Raw genomic sequence first — 27668 nt, 5'->3', positions numbered from 1 at the left:
TCACGCGTGCAATTTTCTTTATAAAACTTTGGCAAGTCATTTATTGATTCCATTAACTCGGACCATGAGATATTGGTTTTTCTCAATGGAGAAAGTATTGCTTTCAGAAAATTTTCAAGTCAACTCATAGGTCAGCCCTCAAAGTTGCGAGGAAAGGAACATAAACTGTTGAGACTCACTCACCCAGATAAAAATGCATATAAACAAGCCTGACATGCTGAGATTATTCAGGCAACATTTACATAGAAGCGCAAGCAATAAAAAATTCTTGATGGCACATTTAATTACCACGTTTGGTCCATAATTGCCATAGAAGAAGGTTGTATGACACATTTTCCCTTATCCAATTCCTAAATTATGGTTTCAAATAGAGTAAGATAATAAAAAGTGTGAATGAAATAGTATAAACTATATAAAAGATTTTGAGTTGTGATGAAAAAATTCAAGATGAATATCCAACAGTGATTTTGAATAATCAACATAATTCTGACGGTATAATACCATAGAAACAAGCACAACATGCTTTCATTGAGAAGATGCTCATTTCACTGCATGAAAGCGAAACATGAACTTCAATGCAAAACAAGCAAGCAAACCTCCCAAAGTGTAGTCATGGTGTTCTTCAGTTATATCATATTCTCCTAACCTTTGATCTGATTTTCTATTTACGATCTTCTTCAGACATGGAACACCTGAAGCTGGCATTCATAACTCTTCAACAAGTTGTGTTGATTAGCAAAGATTGCTTTAGAAAAGTTGTGAGTATTCTGTTCTATACCAATCCGCTGGCCACCAAATCATCAGCAAGGCAATTGGAGGCTTTTACGTAAGCTCCATTATCTAGGAAACCCAATATGCTGACCTGGCCAATCACGATCAGCATAATACAGGATAAGCTTAATCATCCAGCAGGGACAACCACTCAATTAGAATCAAATCAGTTACAAATGAGTAACCCGCATTTTTAAGGAAAGCGGAACTAACAAGCAAAGCAAATTCTTAATTAGGTTGCAATGCATGAAAGTAGGACATAGCTGGATTTTGCAAAAGATGCTGATGATTTGCCTTGTAAATGTCCAGCATCCATCCAAAATGGACTTTCAATCTAGGTAAGTGAAAACCGAAACACTATCCCCATGTCTGAATCTCAAAACTAAAGGCAGCACTAATACTGTCCCAAGAAAACAGAGGAACACAGTATTTAAGGAGCAGACTTTCAGAATATCATGTGCCAATCACCAGATAAATCCTTTGTCAACCTCTACAATGAGTTGTCTAGTGGCATAATGCAAAATGGTTTTCATGAAGCATGGCGATACATAAAAAATTTTAAAATAAATAATAAAAAATAAAATCCTTAACACTTTCCCAAGAAAACAGAGGAACAGGGTATTTAAGTAGCAGATTTTCAGAATATCATGTGCCAATCACCAGATAAATCCTTTGTCAACCTCTACAATGAGTTGTCTAGTGGCATAATGCAAAATGGTTTTCATGAAGCATGGCTATACATAAAATTTTTTAAAATAAATAATAAAAAATAAAATCCTTAATGTAAACTTTCTTTATAAAGAAAAAAATTGTTGGTCGGTACAATAAAGAAAATGGACTTGAGTGAGAGATATATGAACCTCTTGAACTATGTGTTAGCCAATATACCACCACCTCCTTTGATTGAAATAGATGGCCCACGCCAGAAGCTTCGACTGATGAGGTGTGAATCAAGAAACAAGACTATAACCGTGATATCATCGTGAAAGTGTCTCCTCACCCCTCGATCAATCTTTTTCAGGTCTGAGTACCTCATTTCTCTTTTCTTTGCCGCTTCACGAAGAGCAGATTTGACAAGTTTACGTGCAATACCCTGCAAAGTTGTTGATTAGTACTTATGAAGGTTAAAAAACATCTTTGGAAAAAAAAAAAAAAAAATTGCTAATTTAGCTTATAAATCACAATATCATATAGAAAACAAATCAGATCCAACATTGCTCCAGATATTTTAAAAAATTATTAGGAACTGCATTCTTAGAGAAGAAACATTTTATGGAATTATAGGGAAAACATTTGATGGGGAAGAGGGAAGGGGAGCCAGATTTTCTTAGCAAAAAGAATAAAAGCTGTTATCTGATAACTTCAGAAACATCCTTCGCTAAAGTTGTTCCCAAATGAGATGAAAGCAGCAATAACCAACGCAAATGTAAAATTTCTTTTTAAGAATCCGGCTTCAAAAGGGAATCATACATTTCGTGGACAACTCTGTACGATGTCAACAGCCTCCTGATTGCTTAAGTGCTCCCAGAGACCATCCGATGCAAATATAAGAAACTGATCTTCAGGGTAGAGCTTTTGGACTGATATTGTTGGTTCGGCTTTAAGGATTGGCTTCTGGAAGGGTTCTGGTAGTCTGAACTTTGCCAATAAAGGTTCCTTATTGAACTCTGCCCGTTTCAGATAGGCATCACCGATAGACCTTGAAACCTGCAAGAGAAAAAAATAAAAAAATAAAAAGAGGAAAACAATGTCAATAGAAAATTTGTCTGTATGTGATCTCAACTAGAGGATCATGCACTCTACATTGTATTATTATTGCACAAAAATAAACGCAATGAGTCAAAAAAAGAAAACACCGTTGTCAGTAGATTTATGGAAGGGTCGGTCACTAATCATGCTAAACTTACACTCAAACTTCTTCTTTACAACATAGTGGAAGGACTTGGAGGCTTGACGTCTTTATGATTATGAGCAATGAATAATAGAATTCTTTTAGTTGGTGTACCAAATTCATCTATGGCAAGATCAGATATTAATACAGAGAATTATACCAAAGAATAACAAAAAGCTTGGTAATGTGTGGATCGTGTGATGGTGAATGATAATAGCTATTTAAAGGATGTGATGTGGCAAAGCCATATGGTTATCTATCAATAACAATTGCTGTAATAATGAAGAAAAAAACACATAAGGACCAGAATACAGAATACACAAAAACTATATTCTATAAAGCTGCATGGTTTGTTGATGGAAAACATCCCCTAGCGGTTCAAAAATATGTATCACAAATTCAGAAGGAACCAGCATAATAACTCAGAAGCCAATATCATCTTAGAAGAGATTTACAAAGAGTTCCCAAAAAAATTTACATCTCACAAAGCCTCAGGAAATTACCTGTATCAGACCCTTCACACGCCACACCTTATGCTTTAAAACCACAATCTGTGGATCATTGGGATGCAAAGAGTGCAATTCCTCTCTCACAGATTCCATACTCGCATTGTGCTCATATGATAATTGAACAGCTTTTACCTGTTTAACCTCCTTTTCCAGTCTTCCTAACACCACCCGAGAGTCTCCTGCATTTGCAATGTATAGCAGCCCACTACATATTATGCCTACCAAACAACATGAACCAACGGAAGCAAGCAATGGTTTAATTAGCCACTGCTTTTTAACAAGAGAGAGGAATTCCTCTTCAGTCGCCAAAAATGCTTTGTTGATAACATCGGCCGACATTGCCTGATTCTCTGATGAAAATTCTGCACCATGAATAGCTGTCAAGTCAGTAAAAATATGCATTAGCTATGTAAATATTGGACATCCAACAATAGCAACAAGGAAAAGAAGATACTAAAACAGTGACAGACATAGACATAGGGGAAAACTATGCTAGACATCAGTCCACAACTGCCATCTGAACAATCTTGATCTCTCCATGAAACTCTTATCCAATGCTTACTACTAACATAAAACTTTCTCAACTTTTTCAAGTTCTTTAGTTAATATAACATAAAACTAATATGGAGATAGAAACCTGACCACAACTGTTTGACTAGGAAGAAAAATTCTGCAAGGCATGTCATTCTCTTTCTCTGACAGCCTTGGATATGAAACAGTTAAGTTTGTTCTCAATCCTTCCTACCTCTTAATGAGGATTTCTTAAAATTCCAAATTCTGGCTAAAAGCCAAAAGAAACAATTTCAAATTCCAAGTCACATATCATGGACAAAATAGAAATACATGATCAGTATGGATAGAGACCTAAACTGTAAAGCTCCACTTCCACTCAAGAACTGATCTTCAATGAATTCTCCTCAAAGTGATATTAATCTTAAAACCTACAAATAAGTTTACAATATCAGCCTTACTACTGAAGATTTTTCAGTATAAAGCAACAACAGAAACTAAGAAGATTCAGAACAATCTATAGCATCCACATACTCTACATGACAGGCATGCTACACATGGTACCCTGTTCCATGCCAAAGTTGCAAGCAACCACCGCACAACAGATCAATGTGCATGCAAAATTTACTACCAAGTACCAGATGAATGGGCATGCAATACACATGGACCCCTGTCCTACGCCCTAACATCAAGAAAGTTGCAAGAGAATATTGGATACTCCAGGTGCCAAAACATCAATCACTACTAATTACCAGATTATCATGATAAGAACCAATAAAAAAGTAACAAGAAAATCATATTAACTCTTAATTTTAGGTAGGAAATTTAATGTGGTACAAGTGCAAGAACAACATACTCTTTATATTCTCAAACAGGTGCTCATTTATAAACCGGGATGCTTCTGGACCTCCATGTCCATCATAAATTCCAACAAAAGTTCCAAAAGGACCAGATTCGACTGAGCTCATCAACCCTGATTCAAGTTGACTATGGTCTTCCAACAAATTGTTTGCTTGAATTACGGCCATTGAGAATTCTCCATTTACATGTTGTCCCGAATCTTTGTGCCACAATAACCCATCAACCCGACCATTCAAATCTCCACTCCTAGAATTTTCCCCCTCGGCAAAAGGTTTCCAACAGGGTGATACAATCTTCATTAAAGTAGCCGTTACCATCCCTTACATTCTCAACCAAATGACCCAGCAATTGAATTATTCATCAAACATGTACCAGGAACAAGATCAAATTCTGTTGTCCGCTCTAATAACTCCACAAATTCAAAAACTGAGTTACAAGTTTCTGGAATCAAATATTCATCAATGAATGCATACACCATTAATCAGCAAGAGGGATCTCAAACATCAAACACTTTATAAGCAGAACCTGCATATCAATTGAATATACTTACAAGAATAAAGATGGATATCACTATAAATCTTAAGAAGCACAAAAATAAAAAAATAAAAAATAAATTAAAAAAAACAAATTAACAAAAAGCAGAAGCACATAATATGAGTCCGAGACAATAATCAAATATATTTCACCAATTTGTTTGAGGCAACAAATTGAAACCAAAAAAAAAAAAAAAAAAAATGGAAATTACAGGCATCTTCCAAAACCCTCTTAAACTGGAAAAGAGAAAACTCAAAATACAATCTTTATCAATCCGCATAAGTATCTAAGATCATATTGATCAAAAGGGATTTTCCCAAAACTATGAGTGAAAAATCAACAAATTAAATTCCATGGTCTATCATAAATTGAAGAAGAAACAAATAATGGGTATATGATAAGCTGCATAACAAATAATTCTAAGGCGGAAAATAAAATTTTTTTTTCAGAATTCATTGAAACTCTTTGTTGTTTTTTTGACGTACCTTGCTATCAATTTCTTGATTTTCACTACCCTTTTTTGTATACGCAACTTCAACTACAATCTCAGATGAAAAAGACAACCTTTTTTTTTTTTTTTTTCTCATATAATTAGGTTTGAAATCAATAGTAGAGATTTGGAATGTTCTGACAGAAAAAAAATAATGTTGTCAGAACGTTGAAAGGGGTAGATCTAGAGAGAGAAATAGAATGTGGAGAAGTATTTGGTTCCCTTTCTTTTATTTTTCTTTTTATTTTCTTTTTTGTATTTTTTTCTTTCTTGTAGAGAAAGATATTGCACACAACAACAAATCCTTTGGTATGAAATAATATTGAAATCCCACCATCATATGAGAGAGAAAAAAATAAATAAACAAAAACAAAAACAAAAATAAAAAACGAAAAAAAATAAAAGTACATAAAAATAAAAGAAAAAAAGAAAAACAGAGAGAAAGATGGGAGGGCTTAGGCTTTTTGGGTTGGATTATTCAGTTTTGTTTTTCTAATTTATGGGCTGGGGTTTTGACTTTGACCTTCAACAAACCACCATTTTAGGCAACTTTTGCTCATCTTCTTTTCATCTTAATATAGCAAAGTGGAATTCCTTTCTACCAAAATTAAAAAGAAAATTTTTCTCAGTATTCCTTTTTTTTTTTTTTTTCCTCAATTAATTTATTTTGATTGGAATTTCCTTAGAGACATGTCCCCAACAAGCAGTAACCATCATCTCAAATCATGTTGATTGACCTTTGGACACCACATGTGTTACTTCATAAGTGAGCTAATCTTTTTATTTTCCCTTTTTTTTCTTTTTTTCTTTTTTTTTTTTTGTGTCTTTCTTGTTAGATGTTGATGTCAATTATTCCCTAGTCTAACCATTTTCAATTATTAAGTGAGATCATTTATATTGCCTCAATTTAAGGAAGATTGAAAATGCAACAAATATTGCAATCAGTGGATGACCAAAAGGAAAATATAATAAATTGTTTTTTCTTTTTTTATTGATATTTTATTTTTAAAAAAAAAATTAGAGGAAAATGTATCTATGCTTTTACTAAGCCAAATGGGAAGAATTATAAAAATAGGATATAGTCTAAGAGCTAAAATGCAAGATGGTGTTATTATAAATCATTTTTTTTTTTTTGAAATAAATATGGAAGGAAATAAAAAAAATTTTGAGGTTAACTTATCATTTATCATTTAATAATGCTTAGAATATTATAATATACAATTTTAAATAAAATATGTAAAGATAAAAAATAAATAAATAAAAGTAAAACAAAATTATTTAATAGTTTTGTTACTAACAAGGCTATGGATTGTAAATATCTTCTACACTAAAAATAAAAGGAGCTATGATTCTAATCCATAACCTCAAAAATGTAAGTGCAAATAATTTACCATTAGAACAACTTTACTAGTCATTTGTCATATTATCTTAAGCAATTAAAAAGTTTTGCGTTACTTTTTAAATTATCATTCTTTTGCTATTTCAGTTTGATTAAATAATTTTATTTAATAAATTTGTTAAAATTTAATTATATATGTTGCAGTATTATCAAGTTTCAATTTTTTTTTATATGATTTTAATGGAATGTGACATGAAATACCTTCAAGCATCTTCTATATACTTCTATGATGTGTTTCTTTACTCACTTATTGGAACAACTTTACAAATATGTTTAATACGTTACAATCCATCACTTTCCTCCTACCATTTTTTCTTACCAAAAACCAATTTTTTTTTCCAATTTTTGGAGAAAAAAATAAAAGGTTTTGGTAAATTTAAAGTCATATTTTTTGTTCCCTCAAATGTGTAGCACCCAAATTCTAATAGCTTTGCCAATCAAACTTGATTATCGACACATTGAGAATTTCCCAAAATCAATGAATTCCTAAATTCTCTTTGCCATATTAAAAATGTAAATAATCATTCAAACAAATTATTTTCAATCGCACTATTTAAAAGTAAATTATTCAGTAGAGCAGATCTAACTTACTATCCACTAATATGGTAAGTTTATTTATTTAAGCGATAACAAATTATTTGAAGGAAAGGGGAAAAAAAAACTTCATTAATGCAAATGGACAATTAATATCACTACTTTCTCAATATAATTCATCCACGTTTTCCAAATATTGGTTGGATATTTCATATACTATGTTTTCTAATTATTTTTTATTATTATAATGTGAAATTTCCTAAAAAAAGAAAAAAGAAAGGAAATCAAAAAAATCAACTAAAAAGCCAAAAAATTGAAACTTTCCACAAGCAATTATTATTTTTCACTCTGATTTTTTCTTTTTCTTTTTCTTTTCCTTTTTTTTTAATTTTTTTTTTTATTATTTTGGTCTTTTATGTTAACTTTGTATAACAAGGAAGAGCCCTTATTTTTTTTAATAGAGGCAAAATAGTCTACCAGTCTTATATAAGAACCTTATAATACTGAGATTTGAGAGATCAACATTTCAAAATTTGTCCCGTTTAATTTAGTTATATATTGTTAAGTAAAAGTAATAAAATTGCAAGTTTTACACACACACACACACACATATATATGTAGTATATATATATATATGTAGGTGAAGTAGCAAGAAATATATATATATATATATTTGTTTCGAGAAAGAAAAAATATGTTTGAATAACCTAATAAAGATATAGAAGGCAAATTCTATATATTCATGCTTCTTCTTTATATATTATATAGATTAGTAGGTTTTCTAATAAAATTACATTTTTTTTTCCTACTAATTCCCAATCCTTTTAGAATATGGAAAATGTATTTTGCAGAATTTGAATGATATTTGGAGTTAACCATAACTAACAGGGTTAGTAGGCAAATAAAGGAATGGACAATATGGCATTGATTAATAAATTTGTAATTATTTGTTACCATTTAAATGGACAGACCTGTCATGTTAAATAATTTTTCTATTTAAATACCCTGTCATGCTAATAATAAATAAATAAACACTGTAAATGAGATCGGTCAGTTACACAATATAATTCAGTAAAATAATATTTATAAAAAAATAATTTTTTAAAAAGAAAAAAAATAGATAAATATTATCAACTATTATCATTTTATTTAAGAAAAAAATAAATATATTACATAATTAATTAATTGGGATTTAAAACAAAATCGGTTGATTTTAAAATTAAATATCCATTTAAGTAGACATTCATACGACATAAACAACAAGCCCTTTCAAAATTTATACCACATAAATTACATAAATTACAATTCACATAGCATTAAAGATGCTCTGAACCATTTGAATTCCTTATTTTAATTTTTAAGAGCATGTTTGGTGTCATGTTCAATAATGATACGGATAACAAGTTTTTTCCAATTTTATTTCCTAATTAATGTAGAGAATCATATGAGATTATTTAACATAAAAAATAATCTAAGATTATTTTATTGGCTAGTATACTAGTTTCACTTAACTTTTACTTATTCATATTTAGCTTATATCATTTGTTACTAATATATGAGATTATTTAACATAAAAAATAATAGAAGATTATTTTATAGCCTAGCATACTAGTTTCATTTAACTTTTACTTATTCATATTTAGTTTATATCATTTTTCACTAATAATATGAGTAATGTTAATTATAAAAGGATAAATAAGACTAAATATAAGACAATATAATATTAATGCATAGCACTTGCTATTTATTTTGATAAATTTATTTAATATTTCTAGCATTATTCATAATATAATAACACAGTAAATAAACAACTTGGTAATAATTTGATGGTGTATATGCAAAAATAATAGTAATAATAATAACTTGATGGTGTGTACAAGTACACATCGAAAATAGTTTTCATTTTTGTAGTTTCATTTTTTTTAAATATTATTATTAGTAGTAGTTTCAAATTAAAATAGTATTATAGATACCAATTAGTTTATCAAAATGATGGAGCAAGATGAAGTGTTTTTATATTATTGGATGAATTTTGTATATAAATAAACTTTTTAAAATATAAATATAATTAAATATAAATTAATAATATAATAATATTTATCACTTGATAAACATATTAACAAATTAGTTTATATCTTTTTAATATTATTTGACAGGTGTTATTCAAATTAAAATTTAAACAAATAATATATTTTTATATTTGGTTAATACCGAGAAAAATCTCTCAATCTACTAATTTCAATCTATATCCCAAAGAAAAATAAAATAAAATTCAAATAGACCATATGGTATGTCAGAACACCATGTAGAATAAAGCAAACTTATTTATTTATTTATTTCGGAAAGATAAAAATAAAGCAAACTTAAATTGCTTAGTTTTATTTTTTGTTCATATAGTTTATTTAGTTTTCCAGAATTACTCAATCTTTAAAAAAAAAAAAATCTAATAAATAAAAAACAGAACAGGCGATTAAAAGATCATTTTAGAATCCCTACAAAAGTTTTCAAAAAACAAATATATATCTATACATATATATGACATAGATTATAGTTTCATAATAATTATATATTTTTTTTCATTAAAACTCTCTCAACTGAAAGAATGCTGAAAATAAATTTTATTTTATTTTTTGAAAAGGCATTGCGTTGCAAATATAGTATACTTAAAGGAGTAAGTAGCAAAAACACCAAAAAACAAAAAACAGTGTCTGTTGTTACCGTTTTCATCGGACCAGGCCAGTGTGACTTGCCCTTAACACCCAAAAAAAAAAAAAAAAAAAAAAAAAAAAAAAGAGGGGGAATGCCAAGTAATCTGCTACGCCTCACTCTTCCAAGCAACGGTCTCACTCGACCAATCAGGTTCTGCCACCAAGGCTTCCATCCGATTCGTTCTCATTTCCCAAGAACCATCGCCGCCGATTCAGACTCAGCCATGGCCGCTGCCAACTCAGTCAGAGTCGCCGCCGCTCAGATGACCTCCATCAATGACCTCGCTGCCAACTTCGCCACCTGCTCTCAACTCGTCAAAGTAACCATTTTTATTCTTATTTTATCTCTCTCTCTTAATTTTGATAATCATTGATGATTGTCAATTCCGAGTTGGGTCGTTGGAATTTGTTAGAAAAATTTTGGGTTCTAGGCAATTTGATCAGAAAGTTTGAAATTACGATTGCTAATTAGTGAAAAATTAGAATTTTTTCTTCTTTTTTTTCTTGGAATCAGAATTTTGGGAATTCTTAGGTTTTTTGGTATGTGTGAAGGAAGCAGCTTCAAGTGGAGCGAAATTGGTATGCTTTCCTGAGACTTTCTCTTATTTGGCTGTTAAAGATGGAGAAGCTCTCAAAATAGCAGAAGATTTAGATGGACCAATTATGCAAAGATATTGCTCTCTAGCAAGGTGCTTTAGCAACCTAACCAGAATACCCATTTATTGCTTAAAAGTTTGTTTTTTTCGTTTTTTTTTTTTTTTTTTTTTTTCCCATTTCCAATTGACTTAAGTTTGCAACCATTGATTTGCAGAGAATCAAACATTTGGTTGTCACTGGGAGGTTTTCAGGAAAAGGGACCTGATGACAGTCATATGTATAATACACATGTTGTAATTGATGATGCTGGGAATATCAGAAGCACTTATAGGAAGATTCACTTGTAAGTTTCTTTCAACTTTTTGTTTCAGTAGGATTTTATCGTTTCTTGGAAAAAAAGTAATAATAAAAACTAAAAAATTGCATGATGATTTAGTGAGGTATAATATGTATAATACACATGTTGTAATTGATGATGCTGGGAATATCAGAAGCACTTATAGGAAGATTCACTTGCAAGTTTCTTTCAACTTTTTGTTTCAGTAGGATTTTATCGTTTCTTGGAAAAAAAAGTAATAATAAAAACTAAAAAATTGCATGATGATTTAGTGAGGTATAATATTGAAGACAATAAGGGGCCCTGGGGAGCACAGAGAGAGAGAGAGAGAGAGAGAGATTTCACTGTACACGACTTCTGAATTCATCTAGTCTCAATGGACTTTGTATTGTTAATCAAGCTTTCTTGAGGTTGACGAGTCCCAAACCCTGACTTGTTACAAGTTGTGCACAGCTTAATTACTACAATATGCACTTAAGCTACTCCTGGACAGTAAATGTGGGGAGTATTGTATTTTGCAATGTGTTTTCTAAAGTATAATTTGTGTTGACATGGTACTCTAAAAAAAAATCTTTCTTTTGCTTTTAAGGTTTAATGTAGATGTTCCTGGTGGAAGGTCATATAATGAAGGCAAATTTACAGAAGCAGGTAAGTTCCTTGCTTATGAACAAGATTTGAAAGTAAAGAGTGTTTTCGCATATCTACTGCATAGTTCATCATATTTCAGTTGATGTCACCATGAATCAATTTTATAACATTTCAAAATGATTTGAAATCTTTTTAATAACTGGACCTCCTGCAATGCTTTTTCAGTTTACATGACTGAGGAAAGTTGTATGCGAGTCATATCTGCCCCTAACCTTTATGCTTAACTTGGGCAGGGGCAGGGGTTGGAGTTGGCTTTGCTATGTTATTTCTGTGATTTTGTTTCAATGTGTTTTTTTTGTTCTTTCTTTTATTTTTATTATTTTTCATTTTTTTTTCCCCCTCGTGTTTGTTTTTATCAATGATTACTTTGATCTTTGGGCAAACTAAACTGGTTGGGTTTCCAGGGAAGGATGTTGTAGCAGTAGATAGCCCTGTTGGACGATTGGGTTTGTCAGTTTGCTATGATCTGAGGTTCCCAGAGCTTTACCAGAAGCTCAGATTCCAATATGATGCACAGGTACTGTTTGATTTATTAGTTTCACCAAACAATGGACTATAGAATCTTACAATGATTTGCTGCTTTATATTCTTGTAGATCCTATTGGTACCTTCAGCTTTCACAGCAGTAACAGGTCAGGCACACTGGGAGATTCTTCTCCGTGCTCGTGCAATTGAGACTCAATGTTATGTAATAATATCCATTATTTATCTCCATTCATAAATTTCACCTTTTTTTTTTTTTTTTTCCAAAGAAATAAAAGAGGAAAAACCTTATTTGTTGATGATACCATCACATCGCATGCTATCATTCTCCTGGCTGCCATTTTTGAGGATGATATGATAAATGCTTCGTTCTCAGGTCATTGCTTCTGCACAAGCTGGAAAACATAATCAAAATCGAGAAAGCTATGGGGATACCTTAATAATTGATCCATGGGGAACTGTAGTTGGTCGACTGCCTGGTGAGAACTTATTCCCTCTTATTTATTTGGACTTCCTTAGTGATTGGTGTCTCTACTCAAAGGAATAGTGAGACAGTACTTTGCAAATGAGAACCTGCCATTAAGACTGGAATTCTCTCTTTATCATGATTATACACTCAGTTTGGTGATTAGCTTGCTTATTACTTTAATGCAATGGCTGTGGGCCTTGTGGCTCAAATAATTAGTCACAAGTCTAGATGTGATGCCTTTGTTTTGCTAGTGACGACTAGTTGACATGCTGTTTTGGCTTCTTCCAAATGTAGACTTTTTTTTTTTTTTTTTTTCTACATACTTGTTGCAGCTTTAAATTATTCCTGATACATAAAATCCGAATTGAAGTTGGTGACTTTTTAAACCATAGCCTTTACAATGTCATTCGAAGAATTTCCATTCATCTGTTACACATTAGTTTTTCTTTTGTTTTCTTCTTTCTTTTTCTTCTTATTTATTTATTTTTTAATTTTCTTTACAAATTTGTGATTGGGTTTCTTCCATTTTCAAGCCATGACTCCTATCAACAAAATAATCTAGAGCTGATAATTTGGTGGCATTTAATAGGTAGCAGGTTATCATGTTAATGTGGATAAATTTTAGTAGATCCAAGCAAATCTTTTTCTTTTCCATTTTTGTTTTTGCGGAGGAGCTACATGCCCTGAGGCTTCAATATGGAACCTTTTGCTGAAAGGGTTTGATACTTTCTATTGCAGATAGACTGTCAACAGGGATTACTGTAGCTGATATTGATTTCTCATTGATTGATTCAGTGAGAGCAAACATGCCAATAGCCGAGGTAAGCTCTTGAACCTCAAAAGCAACTTCTGACTTCGAGTCGACAAGATAAACAGATATGCATGTAAGGAAATGTGCTCTAAACTATTTACTATTATAAGCCAAGGAACTCCTCAAAGTGTCTGGGAACCATACAAGCCTCTTCCTTGTTGATTTGATATCAAGACATAGGTTGTAGGAACATATCCTTGAAACAGCCTTTATTTCTAGAACTATGGAACTCCCCAATGGCTACAAGGACTGAAATTTCGACCAGTCTACCAATAGCACTTCAGTTCTGTCAGATTAATATGATGCTGTATCTTATTAGGCATGTCTAGGACTCAATCATTGCATAATCTGAAAATTTTTTAAAGATAGAAGTTATTTAAATCATCTATTACAATCCAGTATGAATTTTCGGCCCAGTTATGGACAAGGAAGCTTAAGACACCTTCAAGTTAACTGATAGTTTTCACCATATTTTTTGGATGCCTATTATATGGTTGACCTTCACAATATGCAATCTAATAGAGCTGAGTTTTTATGTACCTACCATGTTTCTGCATTTGGTTGTTTTTGTGCCACCGCCAGTGCATGCATTTGCATTTTGGTGGTAATCTATGGAAGGTCAACATTTCATATGCATCATTTTATCTTAAAGGCCTACTCTGTGGGTGTATAATTCTAATTTATGTTTCATATCTCAGCATCGGAAACCCATCGACTTCTGGAAGTCTGCAAGTTTATGATACTTCAGATGGTATGCCATGTATCTCCTCCTGCCATGATGGTATGTCAATACCATCTTGAAGTTGTATTATACTCTTAGATGTTCTTAGATGTTAAATTATGCAGCTTCTTGCTCGAATTTAACGGCAAGGATCGAGGATGAAAGATCAAATGATCATTTGTAATAAGTTATAAGATCTAGCCATAATCAGTAGTACAAAATTTTTATTTATTTATCAATTTGAAGCTGAAGATTGTTAGATTTGTATGTTTCATAGAAAAATTGGTTGTCTTTTTCTTTACCAAACAGTCCATGCGTGGTGCTTGGTAACCAAATATCAGGTGCATATTTGTTACCTGAGGGTGTACAAGAATTTTTATTTTTTTATGGATTATTATTTTTATTTTTATTTTTATTATTATTATTATTTTTTGTTTGGCTAGAGGGTGTACAAGTTAACCGGCAACGTTTTCACTGTCTCAATTTTATAAATTTACCAGTCTCGGTCTTTTTTTTGGGGATTAGAGCTGGATATCAAATTGGAGAGGTTTTAATTGTGTGGCTTGTGGCGTTGCCTCTCAAATTTAGCCATATCTTGTCAACTTGAAAAAAATTCCTTCTTTAATTTGGTATGAAAATAGAAAGTGCTAAAATGAAAATTGACAATGGTGAATTTTGTAATTTTGTTATGTTTTTTTTTTCATAATATTAATTATCCTCTATTTGGATATTGGAAAGAGCTACGAGGAAAGAATTTCTAAGTATTTCTATAAAATAAATAATTAATTGATTAAATAATATTCTATAATATTTTAATTTGTTGCAATTTAAGCTCTTTAATTTCATAAATCTCTATTTTTATGTCATTTCGCGATGCTTCATATCTTGTTTGTCAAAAATTTTGATTGAACCAAAAATGCCTCAAAGCCAGGCATCATATGTTGTTTGCCAAAAAATTTGATTGAACTAAAATGCCTCGATTAGAAAATTGAGAATCTAAATTTTGAATACCTAAAATGCAATTCCCTCAAATTAGAGATATTAAATTGTAATTAATACTTTTTTTATTTAAACATTCAGATTTCATCTATTTTCAGTTTCTAGCAAACGTTGACAACAATAAAAATCTAATCCCAATAAACTAATTCCATTAAAATTTTATTACAAACAAAAACAGGATGTTAAATTTTCCATCCAACAATCTTCAGATCATGCAATCTACCAACAAAGTTCTACTACATGGTAATTTACTTTCAACATTAATCCTCACCAAAACTACCAACATGTGGCATATAAAAATACCCTTTAGAGTGACAATAATTAAACCCATACCATACATTTTCCGGCACAAATACTCTAAAATAGAACATATAAGATTCCTTTACAACTCCATTACCATCCTGCTGATGAACCTTCACCCAACCAGGTCTCCAATCATCTGACCCAACTTTCTTAAGGTAAAGAGAGCACACTTTTTCCCTCATACATGGTCCACTTGCCTCAAACATATCAATGGCACATCTACCAAACCCAACATATAGTTTTTTCTTACCATTTGTAGGGTTTTTCAGATGCTTCACTATGATCCAGTCTCCTTGTGAGTCACTGAATCTTACACTGACATGATCTATGGTTTCAGCAGATGGTGCACATGATGTCTCAATCTCAATGGAGTATGAGCAATTCTTTTGGGATCCTTGGAAGGCTTTGTTGGTGGCTTGGTTTCCATTAGCTGGGAAAGAAGTCAAGAGGGCTATTGCAAAAATGATTAGAATGCTTACTTTCTGCATTGGAAATTTTGGTATCGGTTAGATTTGGTTTGATTTTGGATTTGTGTGGTAGATTGTGTGAAAGGCAGTAGCTGCAATTATGGTTCATATACATCCAAGTAAAGGATTCTTTACTTGGATAAAGAATGAGACTATCTATTCAAAATTAAGACAAAAGGCAGTGCAAATGCATTACTTTGGGAAAGTGTAGGAGATTCCTCACGGTCACGTAAAGAGGATGCCTACATATCTTTTTAACTGTTGCAGATACATATCCACTTATGAACTCAATCCAGTGGCACATTTCTTTTTCTTTTTTTTAGTGGCACATTACTTTAATACATATGTTTCACTAGCATGACACTCTAGTGGTTTTGTTACTATTTCTTGATCGTGAATTCAAATTCTCATACATATATTATATATAAAAAAGAAAAACTAACATTTGAAGATTTTAAGATTTGTAAATCTTCTTTCTTTTTCTTCAAAAATTTCTGATTAATCTACCAACTCTAAAGCAAAATATTTTCCCTATTTCATCTATCCAAGAGTTTTATCAATTCAATTCCTAAAACCCGGCAAGAGTTTTTTTAAATTTATCTTCTCAAACATTTTCTTTCTTAAAGATGTAAGTGAATACCAATATAAAATATAAGAGAAATCTTTCTTCAGGAATTAAACTTAAAAAAAAAAAAATCCAATTTTTAATAACTTTATCAAATTTGTAGACTGTATAATGGGAGACCCATGTGGTGTAAGTAACAAACCAGTTATGGTCCAACACTTAACAATGCTTTATTTTGACTCTTTAAGTTGTTTGGTTTACAATTATAGGAACATAAAGATGATCAATTCTTTCATATAATTAACTTAATATTTACATTATTAAAAATATACAAAATTGATTTTCTAATATTATTATTGATGAAATTTTTTTAAATAATAAATTATTTATAATATATTGAATTGAGTTATTCTTATTATTCATGATAGTAATTACAAAATCTAAAGTTATAAAATATTAATTATTAAAGGATGCAAGATAAAGTTTAACATTAAAAAATGAAAAAGTCCAAAATATTTGAATGAATAATTTATAATTATTTAATCTGTTTTATACATAATTGTTTTTTTATTATTATTTACCTTTTTTATTTTAATTTCATTATTCATGAAATTAAATTGAATTATTATTATTATTATTTTGCAAAAACCAAATTTCATTAACTAAGCATATTCACATAGACATCATTATTAACCAAAGTTTTGGGAGGCAAAGGGCCCTACCCAAGCCAATACACAAAATCATTAATGAATTGAACAAATTTTTGGGATCTCTACTAGCATAAAAACAACAAACATGACCAAACAAACAAACAACAATAACAGACTCTAAATTTCATCAACAAGGAAAATAATAGACAGCCAAATAACTGTCACCATTAATGATAATTATTCATGAATATCATCAACATTATCTAAAACAATATAATATTAAAAGAATTCCCAAACCCTTTACATTTAAAAAATAAAGAAATTAATATTTGAATGAATTTTTTGTAGTTATTAAATATATCCTAATATACTAAGCTAAATGGGTCAACCATGCATATTTTTAAGTTGAATAAGAAGTACCTCTTCAAGATTGATATTGAGTTGTTTTACATTCAATAGAAGCTTGCTGGTGTCCCTTCAAGTCATGTGCTCTGCAATGGGTAGTTGCCCTCGTGAAACTAAATAACACTACTCTCATCCCTCTCCTGGAATAGGTAACATATGTATTCGTGCTTGTTATCTTAAATCAAATGTTGGAAAGGGAAGCTCTCCATAACATGAATACTTTCCTAGTCAAGTAATACCTTTATATAGGCTTGAATAGGACATCTAATTATTTCGATTTAAATTATACTGAGAGTGTTTTATCTTATATTTATATATGATATCAAAAAGATAGATAATCAAATTTATTTTTCTATTCAATAGAAGCTTAAAAAGATAAGATAAAAAGGATCCAGAATAACAAAAGATATGTAAAAAGTAAATCGGATTATGCCTGCTACATAGGAATCTATATATAAATATAATATTTATTTAGATACGCTGAAACGATCCCTTCTCATAATTAGAATATTTTGTAACAATGATAATTAAATTTGAATTCACAATTATCCCATATGGACACAACAAATTCGATGGTTAAAATTGTACCATATCATACTCTTTAAATTGGAAAATACAAATAACATTAAATTAATTTTAATTTTCTTTTATATTTTTTCAATGTGTCAAACAGCGTTAATTTTTGTTGAAAAAGATTGCAATTATGAATTTCTCTTAACCTTTAATTTTTTGTTATTTTAATAAATAAAATATGCTTCAACAAAATTTATTATCCAATAAATTTCTTTTCTTTTTTTTTTTGGGTTAAATATGATCCAATAAATTTCACTTATGATGTAATTTTCATTTTTATAATTTCTATATAAAATATTATTCAATTTAATAATGTAAAGTGAGTTTTTTTTTATTAGCTTGAGTCGATTTCGGCATAAACAAAGTAAGAACTTCAATCCTTTCAGCAATGAATCTATTATTTAAGTTTCATAAAATAATTTTTGTAAATTTATTTTTCCAAGGATTACATACATTTCAGTTATTATTATACAAGAACTATAAAATTTGATTATTGCATCATAGATTTTTTTAAAGCACAATTTCTAAATTAAATAATAAACAGCTCAAAAAAATTAAAACTTTATAATCTAAGATCCTATTTGAATAGTGTTAAAATTTGAAAAGAAATTGGTTCCTAAAATTTAATTTTAGTTTTGTGATATTTGATAAATAATAAGAAAATTAAGATTTGTAAATAATTATAGTACTTTTTTGTAATAAATGAAAGGTACATTTATATTTTTAAAAAATTCTTAAAATTACTTTTGAGGAATTTATAACATTTTTATAGATAAGAATAATTTTTCAATATATTTTTCTACATGCATAAAAATTTAATTTTTTAAACCCACACTTTTCTATCTCAAAATAAATATTCAAATACAGAAAAATCATCATTTTCTCATCAGAATTAAATTCACTCACTTTCTCATTTGCCAAAGGGGCCATAGTGGTTTTTCTTTGTTTGGCAAAAATAAAAATTTAAATGTTAAAAATTATGTTACAAGTACTTAGAAAATAGAAGAGTCTAAGTGAAATGAATAAACAAAATAATAATTTTAAAGCTGATTCTTAAGTTAGAAGGCTGATATAAACCAGAGATATTATGTAATTTTAAAAAGAAAAAAGGGGGCCCCTCATATCAGGAGCCTAGGCATTGGCTTACTTGGTGGCTGTGCCTACAACTATGAAAACTGGTCAGTTTACAAAAGAATTTGGTATACTTCTTTCATTTCTCACTCTCAGAAACTTAAACTTGAGAAAAAGGAAAAGATACAAGTAAAAGAAAACACTCAGAGAAACAAAAGTATAAGACTATGAACATTGGTTATTCACACAGTCACACTATGACAAAGCCTTTGATTTGCTATTTATTCCAGCAAGAATTCTCTTGAAGAATCAGGACTGCCTAGAAGGTCAAAAGGTCTGTTTCCTATGGTGTCTTTTAGGATTGTTATCTGACCTTCCTTTATAAGTAACTCTTCATCAAGAGCCTCAATCTTCTTTTTCAACATGCTAACCTCAGAGTTTAACAGCATGTTCTTCTCATTGTACTGCTTCACCTCCTTCCACATCAAATCTCTCTCCTCTGAGATTTTAGGCAATATCCCCCTCACAACTGCTAAATCTTTGGTAGATTCTTGAAGGTCAGATTGAAGCTGATTGATGTTCTCATCCTTCTTAAGCATCTGTTGCACAACATGCAGTAAAGTCATAAAAAAAATACGGACCATACAAATTGCTGCAAGTTCATTAATTAAGAGTACAAAGTAATCTGCAAATTCCATTGTAGAAACAAATAAGAGCCCATTTGAGGCAGTAAAATTCCCAGAGAGATAATATGCAAACAAAGTACTATACTTCTAGCAAAACAACAATGAACATGTACTCTCCCATGGACATTCTTTTACCCTTCCTCTCCACCCGCAATTATATTTAGGTTAGAAAACCCTAAAAGAGTAAATCAATAAAGAAATAAATGTATTCTCTTGAAAACTATTTCATAAGGATGTAAGACAAACTTTACTCCATAAGTAGTCAAATTAACAGCATAACATAAAAGTGCAAGACAATTAATTAGCATGGACATTGATTTCTTGTCTGTGGCTGAAAACGAAATTACCTGCAGTTCACGATCCTTCAACTTGTGATTAACACATGAAAGGCTGTCCATTGCATTTTGAAGTTCATACCGGATGATGTCATTACCTCTGACCGCTGTTGCAAGCTCAGCTTGCAACTTCTCAACTTCCTGCTCTTTAGAATACAGCTTCTCTCTCAATAGACTTGTTAATAAAGTTTCTGCTTTAAGCTCATATCTTATGACATCCTATGCACGTGCAACAAAAAGCATTAACCCCAGATTCAATGAAGTGTATGAAGTATGGTGCAACTTAAAACAATCTTACAGAAGCTAATTATTTTCAGAAAAATAAAATAAATTTAAGAATACAAGTTGTAGAAACATATTTCACAGCAACTTACCTCTGGAGTCAGATGATTTGGTTCTGCTGAGCCTTTAGCATCCATGCACTCAGCCTGATATTTTGAAGCAGCCAGATTTGACTTGTCCTGCAACAAAGCAGATATCGTCTGCAAACTCCTATTTAGGCTTTCAATTCCACGCTTTAATCCCTGCACTTTCATCTCAGATTCAACGAGGAAGAAGCCCTCTAAACCATGATTATTGACTTCCGTGCCCAGCTTAGTTTCCGGACATTGGCCTGCTTTCCCTTTGACAAATTCAAGCAATTTTGAACATAATTGTGAGCTCTCATTCAACATTGATAACCCTTGATTTTGCAAGCAGCAAACCCGAGTCCACATTTCCTTGTCTAGCTTAATATTTAAAGCTTCACTTTCTTTCCCATCGCCTTTTAAACGATGTAATAGATTTATATTCTCGTGACGAAGAGAATCAACTTCAAGCCTATAAGATTCCAACTCCCTCCTTAGGGCCATTTCCACTCCGATTAACCTCATTTGCTCCATCTGCAATTTAGCCATATGCTTATCAAACTTCTCCAGTGATTCATTTTTCCCTAATTCCTCACTAAAACCTTCTCTCATGCCATCAATTGTCTTCTGTTGTTCACTGCAGGTTCTGACTAATCTTGTGATTGATTTATGCAGCTCCTTGCACTCCTTCTCTTTCTCTTCAAAATTCTTTTGGATGCAAATACGATTTTCTTCAGCTGCTCTATGCATTTCTTGTAATTCAGAAAGATTATTTAGGAGACACTGATTCTCATCTCCCAAGTTCTCCACCCTGGCAGTCAGCTCCTTCAGTTGCTGCTCAGAATATGTTATCATGCTTCTGCTCTCTGTTTCCCTCTCATTAAAAGAAGAGACTTCCCTTTGTAGGGAGACATTATGCTCTGCAAGCTCTCTAACTCGCTCCCGAAGCCTTTGCTCTTCCAACTGATACTTCTCAAGCTTAATTGACCAATCACTTGACCTCCTATCTAGCTCTCTCTCCAGTCCTGACTGCAACTCCATCTTCTCTTTCTCTAATCTCCGAATTTGGGACTGCAGTTCTGCCTTCACCACTCCAACTTCTTCCTTGGCAGAAGCCCTCTTGGCAATTTGTAACCGTAGAAGGTTCGAAATCTCAAGTGCTAAGTTTACCTTCTCCTCATTAAGGTTTCTAATAGTCTGAATCAAAGCTGGCACGTTTAATCCACTGCCCTGAAAAAAGCTTTCCCGCTCAAGCTCTTCAGAAAGAACCATCACCCTCTCCTCAGCTTCCTTAGCTCTTCTCTGTAATTCAACATCAACGTCCTCTTCAGGTTCCTTGGCGTTCAAACAGTCTGAATAATCCCCATAGAATTGCTTTCCAGAACTCGGGTAATGCTCCCCATTATAATTCTCAACTGTCTCATAAGGTTCATCCACCGAATAACTTCTCTGGGCAGCCATGTCTGAATTAGAAGGAAAACATCCATTCAAGGAGCCACCATATATGTCCTCAATAGTGACTGGCATCTCATGGTCAAACTCCTTCTGACTTGTTTTCTGATGACCATGAGATTGGGAAAGTCTCTCAATCACATTCTTCGCAAGTCTCCTTGGAGATTCATGCCCAAATCCATTTTCTACCCAGTCTCTGGATGAGAAACGAAGACGCGAACTTTTAGCTTCTCTAAAAGAATGAGCTTTTGCTTTATCTTTTACACTATCCGTTGGAGAAGAGGGTGATGTATACTGAACTCGTGGAGGACGCCATCCGCAACCATTTCCATTATTCATCTGAGAAGAATTGTTCTTGGGTTTACTTTTTGCCTGCTGCTGCTCTCCATCAATGTAGCGATCCAAAATTTTACTCGAGATGTTACTGGAGCAGGTGGAAGAGCTTCCTGATGAATCATGGTGATTTCTAGACGAACCAGAAGAATCAGGCCTCTCTGGAACTTCATAACAATGGCTTGCATGCCTCTCAGGAGTAAAAGCCTGACACCTAACACAAACAAGAACCCAGTAATATTAATCTCCAGATAACTTTTTAAAATTACATACTACATTGAACATTTAACCAAGTTTATACTTTACAAAATGAAATGCTGTCAACAAGTTCATGTAGTAACAATTAATCAAATATGAAAATCCTCACCGGAAAGAATGATCAAATTGTTGATGATGAGCACCACTTGTTGTACTAGGAGATCTACTTGGATCCCTCAGGGAAGGGTAATCAATTTGTCCTGGCTCAATACCAAGAAAGGCTGCTGACGAAAATGACCGGCTCCTTCTAAGACTCGGACCTTTACTAGAGTTGTGGATATCTGATATTTGCTTCCGAGATTTGGAAAACAAGCCCCTGGGGCTTCGGAAACTATTGTCAACTTGGCCATCCTTCAACCCACTTTCTGAAGGATTCTCCCAGCAATTTTGCTTACCAGTTGATGGTGGAGAAGATGATTTATTGTTTCCATTGCTAGATGCAGAAGATTTAAAAAAGAATAGCTTCTTCATTTGCAACTCTTTTAGCTATCACTCACTGTAACTATGACCTTCAATCCTTATCTCTTCTTCCAAGCTTTATACTGGATGCTAGATTAATAATCCTGTAATTAAAATTGGAAAAAGATACTTTCAAAAAAAGAAAAAGACCCAGAATCATCATTGAAATTGGTGACTAGAGGGAATTTTAGAAGCTGATGAGAGTAATAATTATAACATAAGTTCAGCAACAGACACCTAATATACAGCTCAGTGTACTGGGGAAGACGAAAGCATTTTGCAAAAGTTGCATAATAATTTACAGAAGTATGAGACAGCAAATTAAAAGAACAATTCAAAATCACAGAAAATAAAAACTAAGTTCAAGAAAATGGAGAAGCTATTCATTCATTTTATAGGCTTTGACCCCCACCCATCCCCACCCAGCCAAAAAACTCTTTGAAGCAAATATCCAAGCAACAATGCACCAACAAATGAAACCATCTAAACCGCTCACCAAAGCACAAAAGCCCACCAAAAACAAAAGAACAGAGTAGATAAATTAAAACAAAAATTGTAAAATATGTACTTACCAAGGCATTACCAATTAAAATTTGGAAATCAAAAAAACAGAGTAGAAAATTTTAAAATAATAACTATAAGAGGAGGCCACGTGAGATTAAAATATTGTTTAGATTTATTAAGCACCATCAGTCAGTCTGTTGCAGAAAATCGTAAAAAAAAGCAGAATCAAAATGGTTTAGTGATTATGATCCACAATCTGACACCAAAAAGCAATCAAATTAGAAAGTCACCTCCATATTCAATAAGAAAAAAGGATCGGTTTTCGAGGCATTTTTCAACCCTAACGGCTAGATCAAACAGCGGATTGCCTCTTAGGTATGCAACTAGACCAGACAGAGTCACAGAGGCTATACGGATTACAAAAATTGCCAACCAAAAATTCTCAAAATAATTTATGGGATTTAAAAGAAAAACGATTTCAAGAAACTTGTGTTTGGCGAAAGCAAAAGAAAATCGAAGATAAGCATTTCTAATAATCTTAAAATACCAAAAAAAAAAAATAATAAGAGAGAGAGAAAAGAAAAAGTTTTTTTTACCAAAATAATTTTGTTTGCAACGTGGGAAAAAAAAAGGGCAAGGAAAAATGAGTTAACTCACTTGTTTACTAACTACTACCATGGAAGTGTAACTAAAGCTAACACTTAGCGCGATTATCTGGCACACCACTAGAAAGCGGCGCAAAGTAGAATTCCCTCCATGCAAATTTTCCTTCTCACTTTCCCCGTCATTCTCGGCAACCAAACAGAATCTTGAAAGAAAGAAGAAGAAGAAGAGGACGAATAAAGCTTATGAATTTTCTCTGCTCTCTCTCTTCAAACGGTCAAAAAAAATACTTCGTTCCACTACTTTCTTCCCCCAAAAAAATATATATATATAAAATAACAAAATAAAAACACAACCCAAAAAAAAAAAAAAAAAAAACACCCTTCTGTGAGAAAAGAAAAATTATAAATACCAACAACAAATTCCAAAAAAAAAAAATTAAATTTAAAAAAAAACTCAGAATTAATCAATTAATTAATTAAATCCTCGGTATTTAATAGTGAAAATGGTAAAAAAAAAATCTTCCATATATAGAAAATTAATTAACTTACCAAGTCAGGTCGGATAGTGGAAATATTTGAAATTCAAAAAAAAAAAAAAAAAATCTCTGAGAAATTGGTGTGAAGAACAGAAAGAAAAGAGTGCGTTAAAGTGGGGAGACGAAGAGTGTAACGGTGACGGCTCGTTTTAGTTTTTCACGGCAGACAGAAATTAATGATTTTTAATGATGACCCATAAAATCACATAATGAAATATAAATAAATAAAATAAAATAAAAGCACTGAAAAGAAAACTGAAGGGTAATTTTGTCCAAAAGTTAGGTTTTGAAATTTTTGGTGCCCGCGGAAAATGCGGAGAGAGAGGAGGAGCGTGTGGGTGAAGGAGTGTGAGTAATCCGGTGTAGCCGATCCTACTAACTTTGCCATGCAAACCATAGAGCTTGCATGCAAGAGGCTCAAATTACTCTTAAACGGAGGAAAGTGGTTTCCAATAATATTTGGTTTGAAAATGTAAAATCACTAGAAAGGGATTTTATTTTTTTTTAAATTGAAAAAAGTAAGTTTTGAAAAATCATTTTAAATAATTTCTTAAGGGGATATATTTAATTTAGAATTTGAAAGATTTTAAAAGTCTTTTAAAGTTTTGAGGTATTCGATTTATATTTTAAAGGAATCCATACAAATCTAATGATATTCAATTCAGATTTTAATGGATTTTATAAAAGTTCATTAAAATCTAGATGTATTCAATTAGAGGAATGTATTCAATTTAGAGTTTGATGGATTTAAAATGAATTATAGACTTTAAAAGATTTGATGGATTGTTATGGAATTCTACAGATTCCATAAAGATTTTATAAGAATCCAATGAAATCTTTGGATTTAAAGCTGTATTTCATATTGACAATTTTCTTCACAATTTTCCTGTTAAAATCCTTTCAAATCTATTAAAATCCATCATTTTTAAAATCTTTTAAAATCAATGACTTTTTAAATATCACCAGATTTTAAAAAAATTCTATAAAATCCTTATTGAATACATTTAGATTTTAATGGACTTTTATAAAATCCATCAAAATCTGAATTGAATATCATTAGACTTGTATGGATTCTCTTAAAATCTAAATCGAATAATTCAAAATTTTAAAAGACTTTTAAAATCCTTCAAATGAATACATCCCCCTTAGGACTTTATAGAATTCTTTTAAAATCTGGTGGTATTCAAAAAATCATTGATTTTAAAATATTTTAAAAAATGATGAATTTTAATGGATTTAAAAGAATTTTAACAGAGAAATTGTGAAGAAAATTATCAATATGAAATCCACCTTTAAATCCAAAAATTTTATTGGATTCTTACAAAATCTTTATGGAGTCTGTAGAATTTCATAACAATCCATCAAATCCTTTAAAGTCTATAATTCATTTTAAATCCATCAAACTCTAAATTGAATAAATCCCTCTTAAAATCATTCTCAAATCAATCCTGCATGCCTTACTGCCTTTGCTTAACTCTTAAACAATAAATTAAAAACAAAGAACTAAAACAATTTTTTTGTCAAAAAAAAAAAAAAAGTTTGACAAAATTATTGAAGTTTTTCTTGGATAGGTACCATATAAGTTCAACATATTGTATCTTTTATTTTGGTTAATTTTTATATCTCTAATATTATTCTAATTTTTTTTTTTTTAATGTCTTTTCACTCAAACAAATATCGACTATCATCACATCATGTGCCCAAAAAAAGTTCAAGATATAATAAATAAAAGTTCTTGAATTAACCCTTTTTTCTTTTTCTTTTTCTTTTTTTTTTCTTTTTTTTTTTTTTTTTGGGTGGGAGGCGGCCGCAAAAGAATTACTAAATTTTAAAGCGTTTGGAGAAGAGTTCCATTGGAAAAGCAAAAGAGAAGTAAATAGCATCCAATCCCTTTTAGAGAAAATTAGGAAAGTGGAAGCGCGGGAATGGAGCGGAGCGGTTGTCCTGTTACTCGTTTTTGCATGTAGGGGCCAAAAGAGCCACACGTAACGTATAAAAGAAAATTGTCCACACCACTATTCTGTGCTAAAGTCCAAAAAAATAAAAATAAATAAAATAAATAAATAATTTATACACAGTTATTAAGTTCCAATCTCTCTTGTCTAATTGAAAAATCGATTGAAAAAACGATTTGTCACCGTAATTAAAATGGATGTATTTAATTTAAAATTTGATGGATTTAAAATGAATTATAGACTTTAAAAGATTTGATGAATTGTTATGGAATTCTACAAACTCCATAAAGATTTTATAAGAATCTAATAAAATCTTTGGATTTAAAGCTGAATTTCATATTGACAATTTTTTTCATAATTTTTCTGTTAAAATCCTTTCAAATCCATTAAAATCCATCATTTTTTAAAATCTTTTAAAATTAATAACTTTTTGAATACCAACAGATTTTAAAAGAATTCTATAAAATCCTAATTGAATACATCTAGATTTTAATGGATTTTTATAAAATCAATCAAAATCTGAATTGAATATTATTAACTTGTATGGATTCTCTTAAAATCTAAATCGAATATCTCAAAACTTTCAAAAACTTTTAAAATCCTTCAAATTCTAAATTGAATACATCCCCTTAAATACAACAAATCAAAAAATAAAAATAAAACAGAATAAGAATTATTTATCAGTTGCCATATCAATTGACAAATATGATAGCTACAAAGTTAAACATTTTTATTTATATCATAAAAATATTGATAGTATTAGTCCGAATCATGAACATATAGAAATTTAGATAATTTATAATGTTAAAAGAAATAATTATCATATCAATATAATGCATAAGCTTGGAACATAAATCTTTTACTCCACTTTATCAAACAATACTAGTGCAAT

The 27668-nt window shown here is 31.0% G+C and overlaps 4 protein-coding genes across 11 annotated transcripts; 1 reads left to right on the top strand and 3 right to left on the bottom strand.

Annotated features, from left to right (window-relative positions):
• Window positions 1–390: 390 nt before the first annotated feature.
• Window positions 391–6014, bottom strand: LOC107413632 (probable protein phosphatase 2C 38). Of its 5 annotated transcripts, none has more exons than XM_016021640.4 (6): window positions 5562–6012; window positions 4538–5067; window positions 3166–3548; window positions 2242–2478; window positions 1632–1864; window positions 391–862 (listed from the first exon to the last, which is right to left on the bottom strand). In XM_016021640.4, exons 2-5 carry the CDS (start codon window positions 4857–4859, stop codon window positions 1640–1642), a joined length of 1167 nt encoding a protein of 388 aa, XP_015877126.2. In that variant the 5' UTR covers window positions 4860–5067; window positions 5562–6012; the 3' UTR covers window positions 391–862; window positions 1632–1639. The 5 variants fall into 5 exon arrangements, with proteins under 5 accessions (XP_015877126.2, XP_015877128.2, XP_015877127.2 ...); XM_016021642.4 differs by having other exon boundaries at window positions 3166–3533; XM_016021641.4 differs by having other exon boundaries at window positions 4538–4983.
• A 4239-nt stretch (window positions 6015–10253) lies between these two features.
• Window positions 10254–14682, top strand: LOC107413616 (deaminated glutathione amidase, chloroplastic/cytosolic). The gene is made up of 9 exons (XM_016021614.4): window positions 10254–10527; window positions 10760–10896; window positions 11019–11147; window positions 11731–11789; window positions 12194–12306; window positions 12385–12477; window positions 12649–12751; window positions 13480–13562; window positions 14251–14682. Exons 1-9 carry the CDS (start codon window positions 10300–10302, stop codon window positions 14290–14292), a joined length of 987 nt encoding a protein of 328 aa, XP_015877100.2. The 5' UTR covers window positions 10254–10299; the 3' UTR covers window positions 14293–14682.
• Window positions 14683–15401: 719 nt separating this feature from the next.
• Window positions 15402–16310, bottom strand: LOC107413608 (embryo-specific protein ATS3A). The gene has a single exon (XM_016021605.4). The coding sequence runs from the start codon at window positions 16061–16063 to the stop codon at window positions 15533–15535; it is 531 nt and encodes a 176-aa protein (XP_015877091.3). The 5' UTR covers window positions 16064–16310; the 3' UTR covers window positions 15402–15532.
• Window positions 16311–19249: 2939 nt separating this feature from the next.
• LOC107413618 (uncharacterized) lies at window positions 19250–24995 on the bottom strand. Of its 4 annotated transcripts, XM_016021618.4 has the most exons (6): window positions 24835–24995; window positions 24338–24488; window positions 22827–23280; window positions 20702–22673; window positions 20340–20546; window positions 19250–19905 (listed from the first exon to the last, which is right to left on the bottom strand). In XM_016021618.4, the coding sequence occupies exons 3-6, from the start codon at window positions 23186–23188 to the stop codon at window positions 19588–19590; spliced, it is 2859 nt and encodes a 952-aa protein (XP_015877104.3). In that variant the 5' UTR covers window positions 23189–23280; window positions 24338–24488; window positions 24835–24995; the 3' UTR covers window positions 19250–19587. The 4 variants fall into 4 exon arrangements, with proteins under 4 accessions (XP_015877104.3, XP_015877105.3, XP_060675951.1 ...); XM_016021619.4 differs by lacking the exon at window positions 24338–24488; XM_060819968.1 differs by lacking the exon at window positions 24835–24995 and having other exon boundaries at window positions 24338–24638.
• Between the last annotated feature and the right edge of the window lie 2673 nt (window positions 24996–27668).

The sequence above is a fragment of the Ziziphus jujuba genome, chromosome 8 (genome assembly GCF_031755915.1).
Source record: "Ziziphus jujuba cultivar Dongzao chromosome 8, ASM3175591v1".
Classification (NCBI taxonomy): domain Eukaryota; kingdom Viridiplantae; phylum Streptophyta; class Magnoliopsida; order Rosales; family Rhamnaceae; genus Ziziphus; species Ziziphus jujuba.
The sequence above is the reverse complement of the archived record's forward strand: the minus strand, read 5'-3'. Positions and strand labels throughout refer to the sequence as shown.

Coding starts and splice junctions, on each gene's coding strand:
- LOC107413616 (XM_016021614.4), top strand. CDS start 10,300: ATGCCAAGTAATCTGCTACGCCTCACTCTTCCAAGCAACGGTCTCACT. Junction 12,307..12,384: donor GATTCCAATATGATGCACAG/GTACTGTTTGAT, acceptor ATATTCTTGTAG/ATCCTATTGGTACCTTCAGC. Junction 12,752..13,479: donor TGTAGTTGGTCGACTGCCTG/GTGAGAACTTAT, acceptor TTTCTATTGCAG/ATAGACTGTCAACAGGGATT.
- LOC107413608 (XM_016021605.4), bottom strand. CDS start 16,063: ATGCAGAAAGTAAGCATTCTAATCATTTTTGCAATAGCCCTCTTGACT.
- LOC107413618 (XM_016021618.4), bottom strand. CDS start 23,188: ATGAAGAAGCTATTCTTTTTTAAATCTTCTGCATCTAGCAATGGAAAC. Junction 22,674..22,826: donor CAATTTGATCATTCTTTCCG/GTGAGGATTTTC, acceptor TGTTTGTGTTAG/GTGTCAGGCTTTTACTCCTG. Junction 19,906..20,339: donor TGAAGGATCGTGAACTGCAG/GTAATTTCGTTT, acceptor GTTGTGCAACAG/ATGCTTAAGAAGGATGAGAA.
- LOC107413632 (XM_048470203.2), bottom strand. CDS start 4,859: ATGGTAACGGCTACTTTAATGAAGATTGTATCACCCTGTTGGAAACCT. Junction 2,479..3,165: donor GTGTGAAGGGTCTGATACAG/GTAATTTCCTGA, acceptor TTTCTCTTGCAG/GTTTCAAGGTCTATCGGTGA. Junction 1,865..2,241: donor TACAGAGTTGTCCACGAAAT/GTATGATTCCCT, acceptor ACAACTTTGCAG/GGTATTGCACGTAAACTTGT.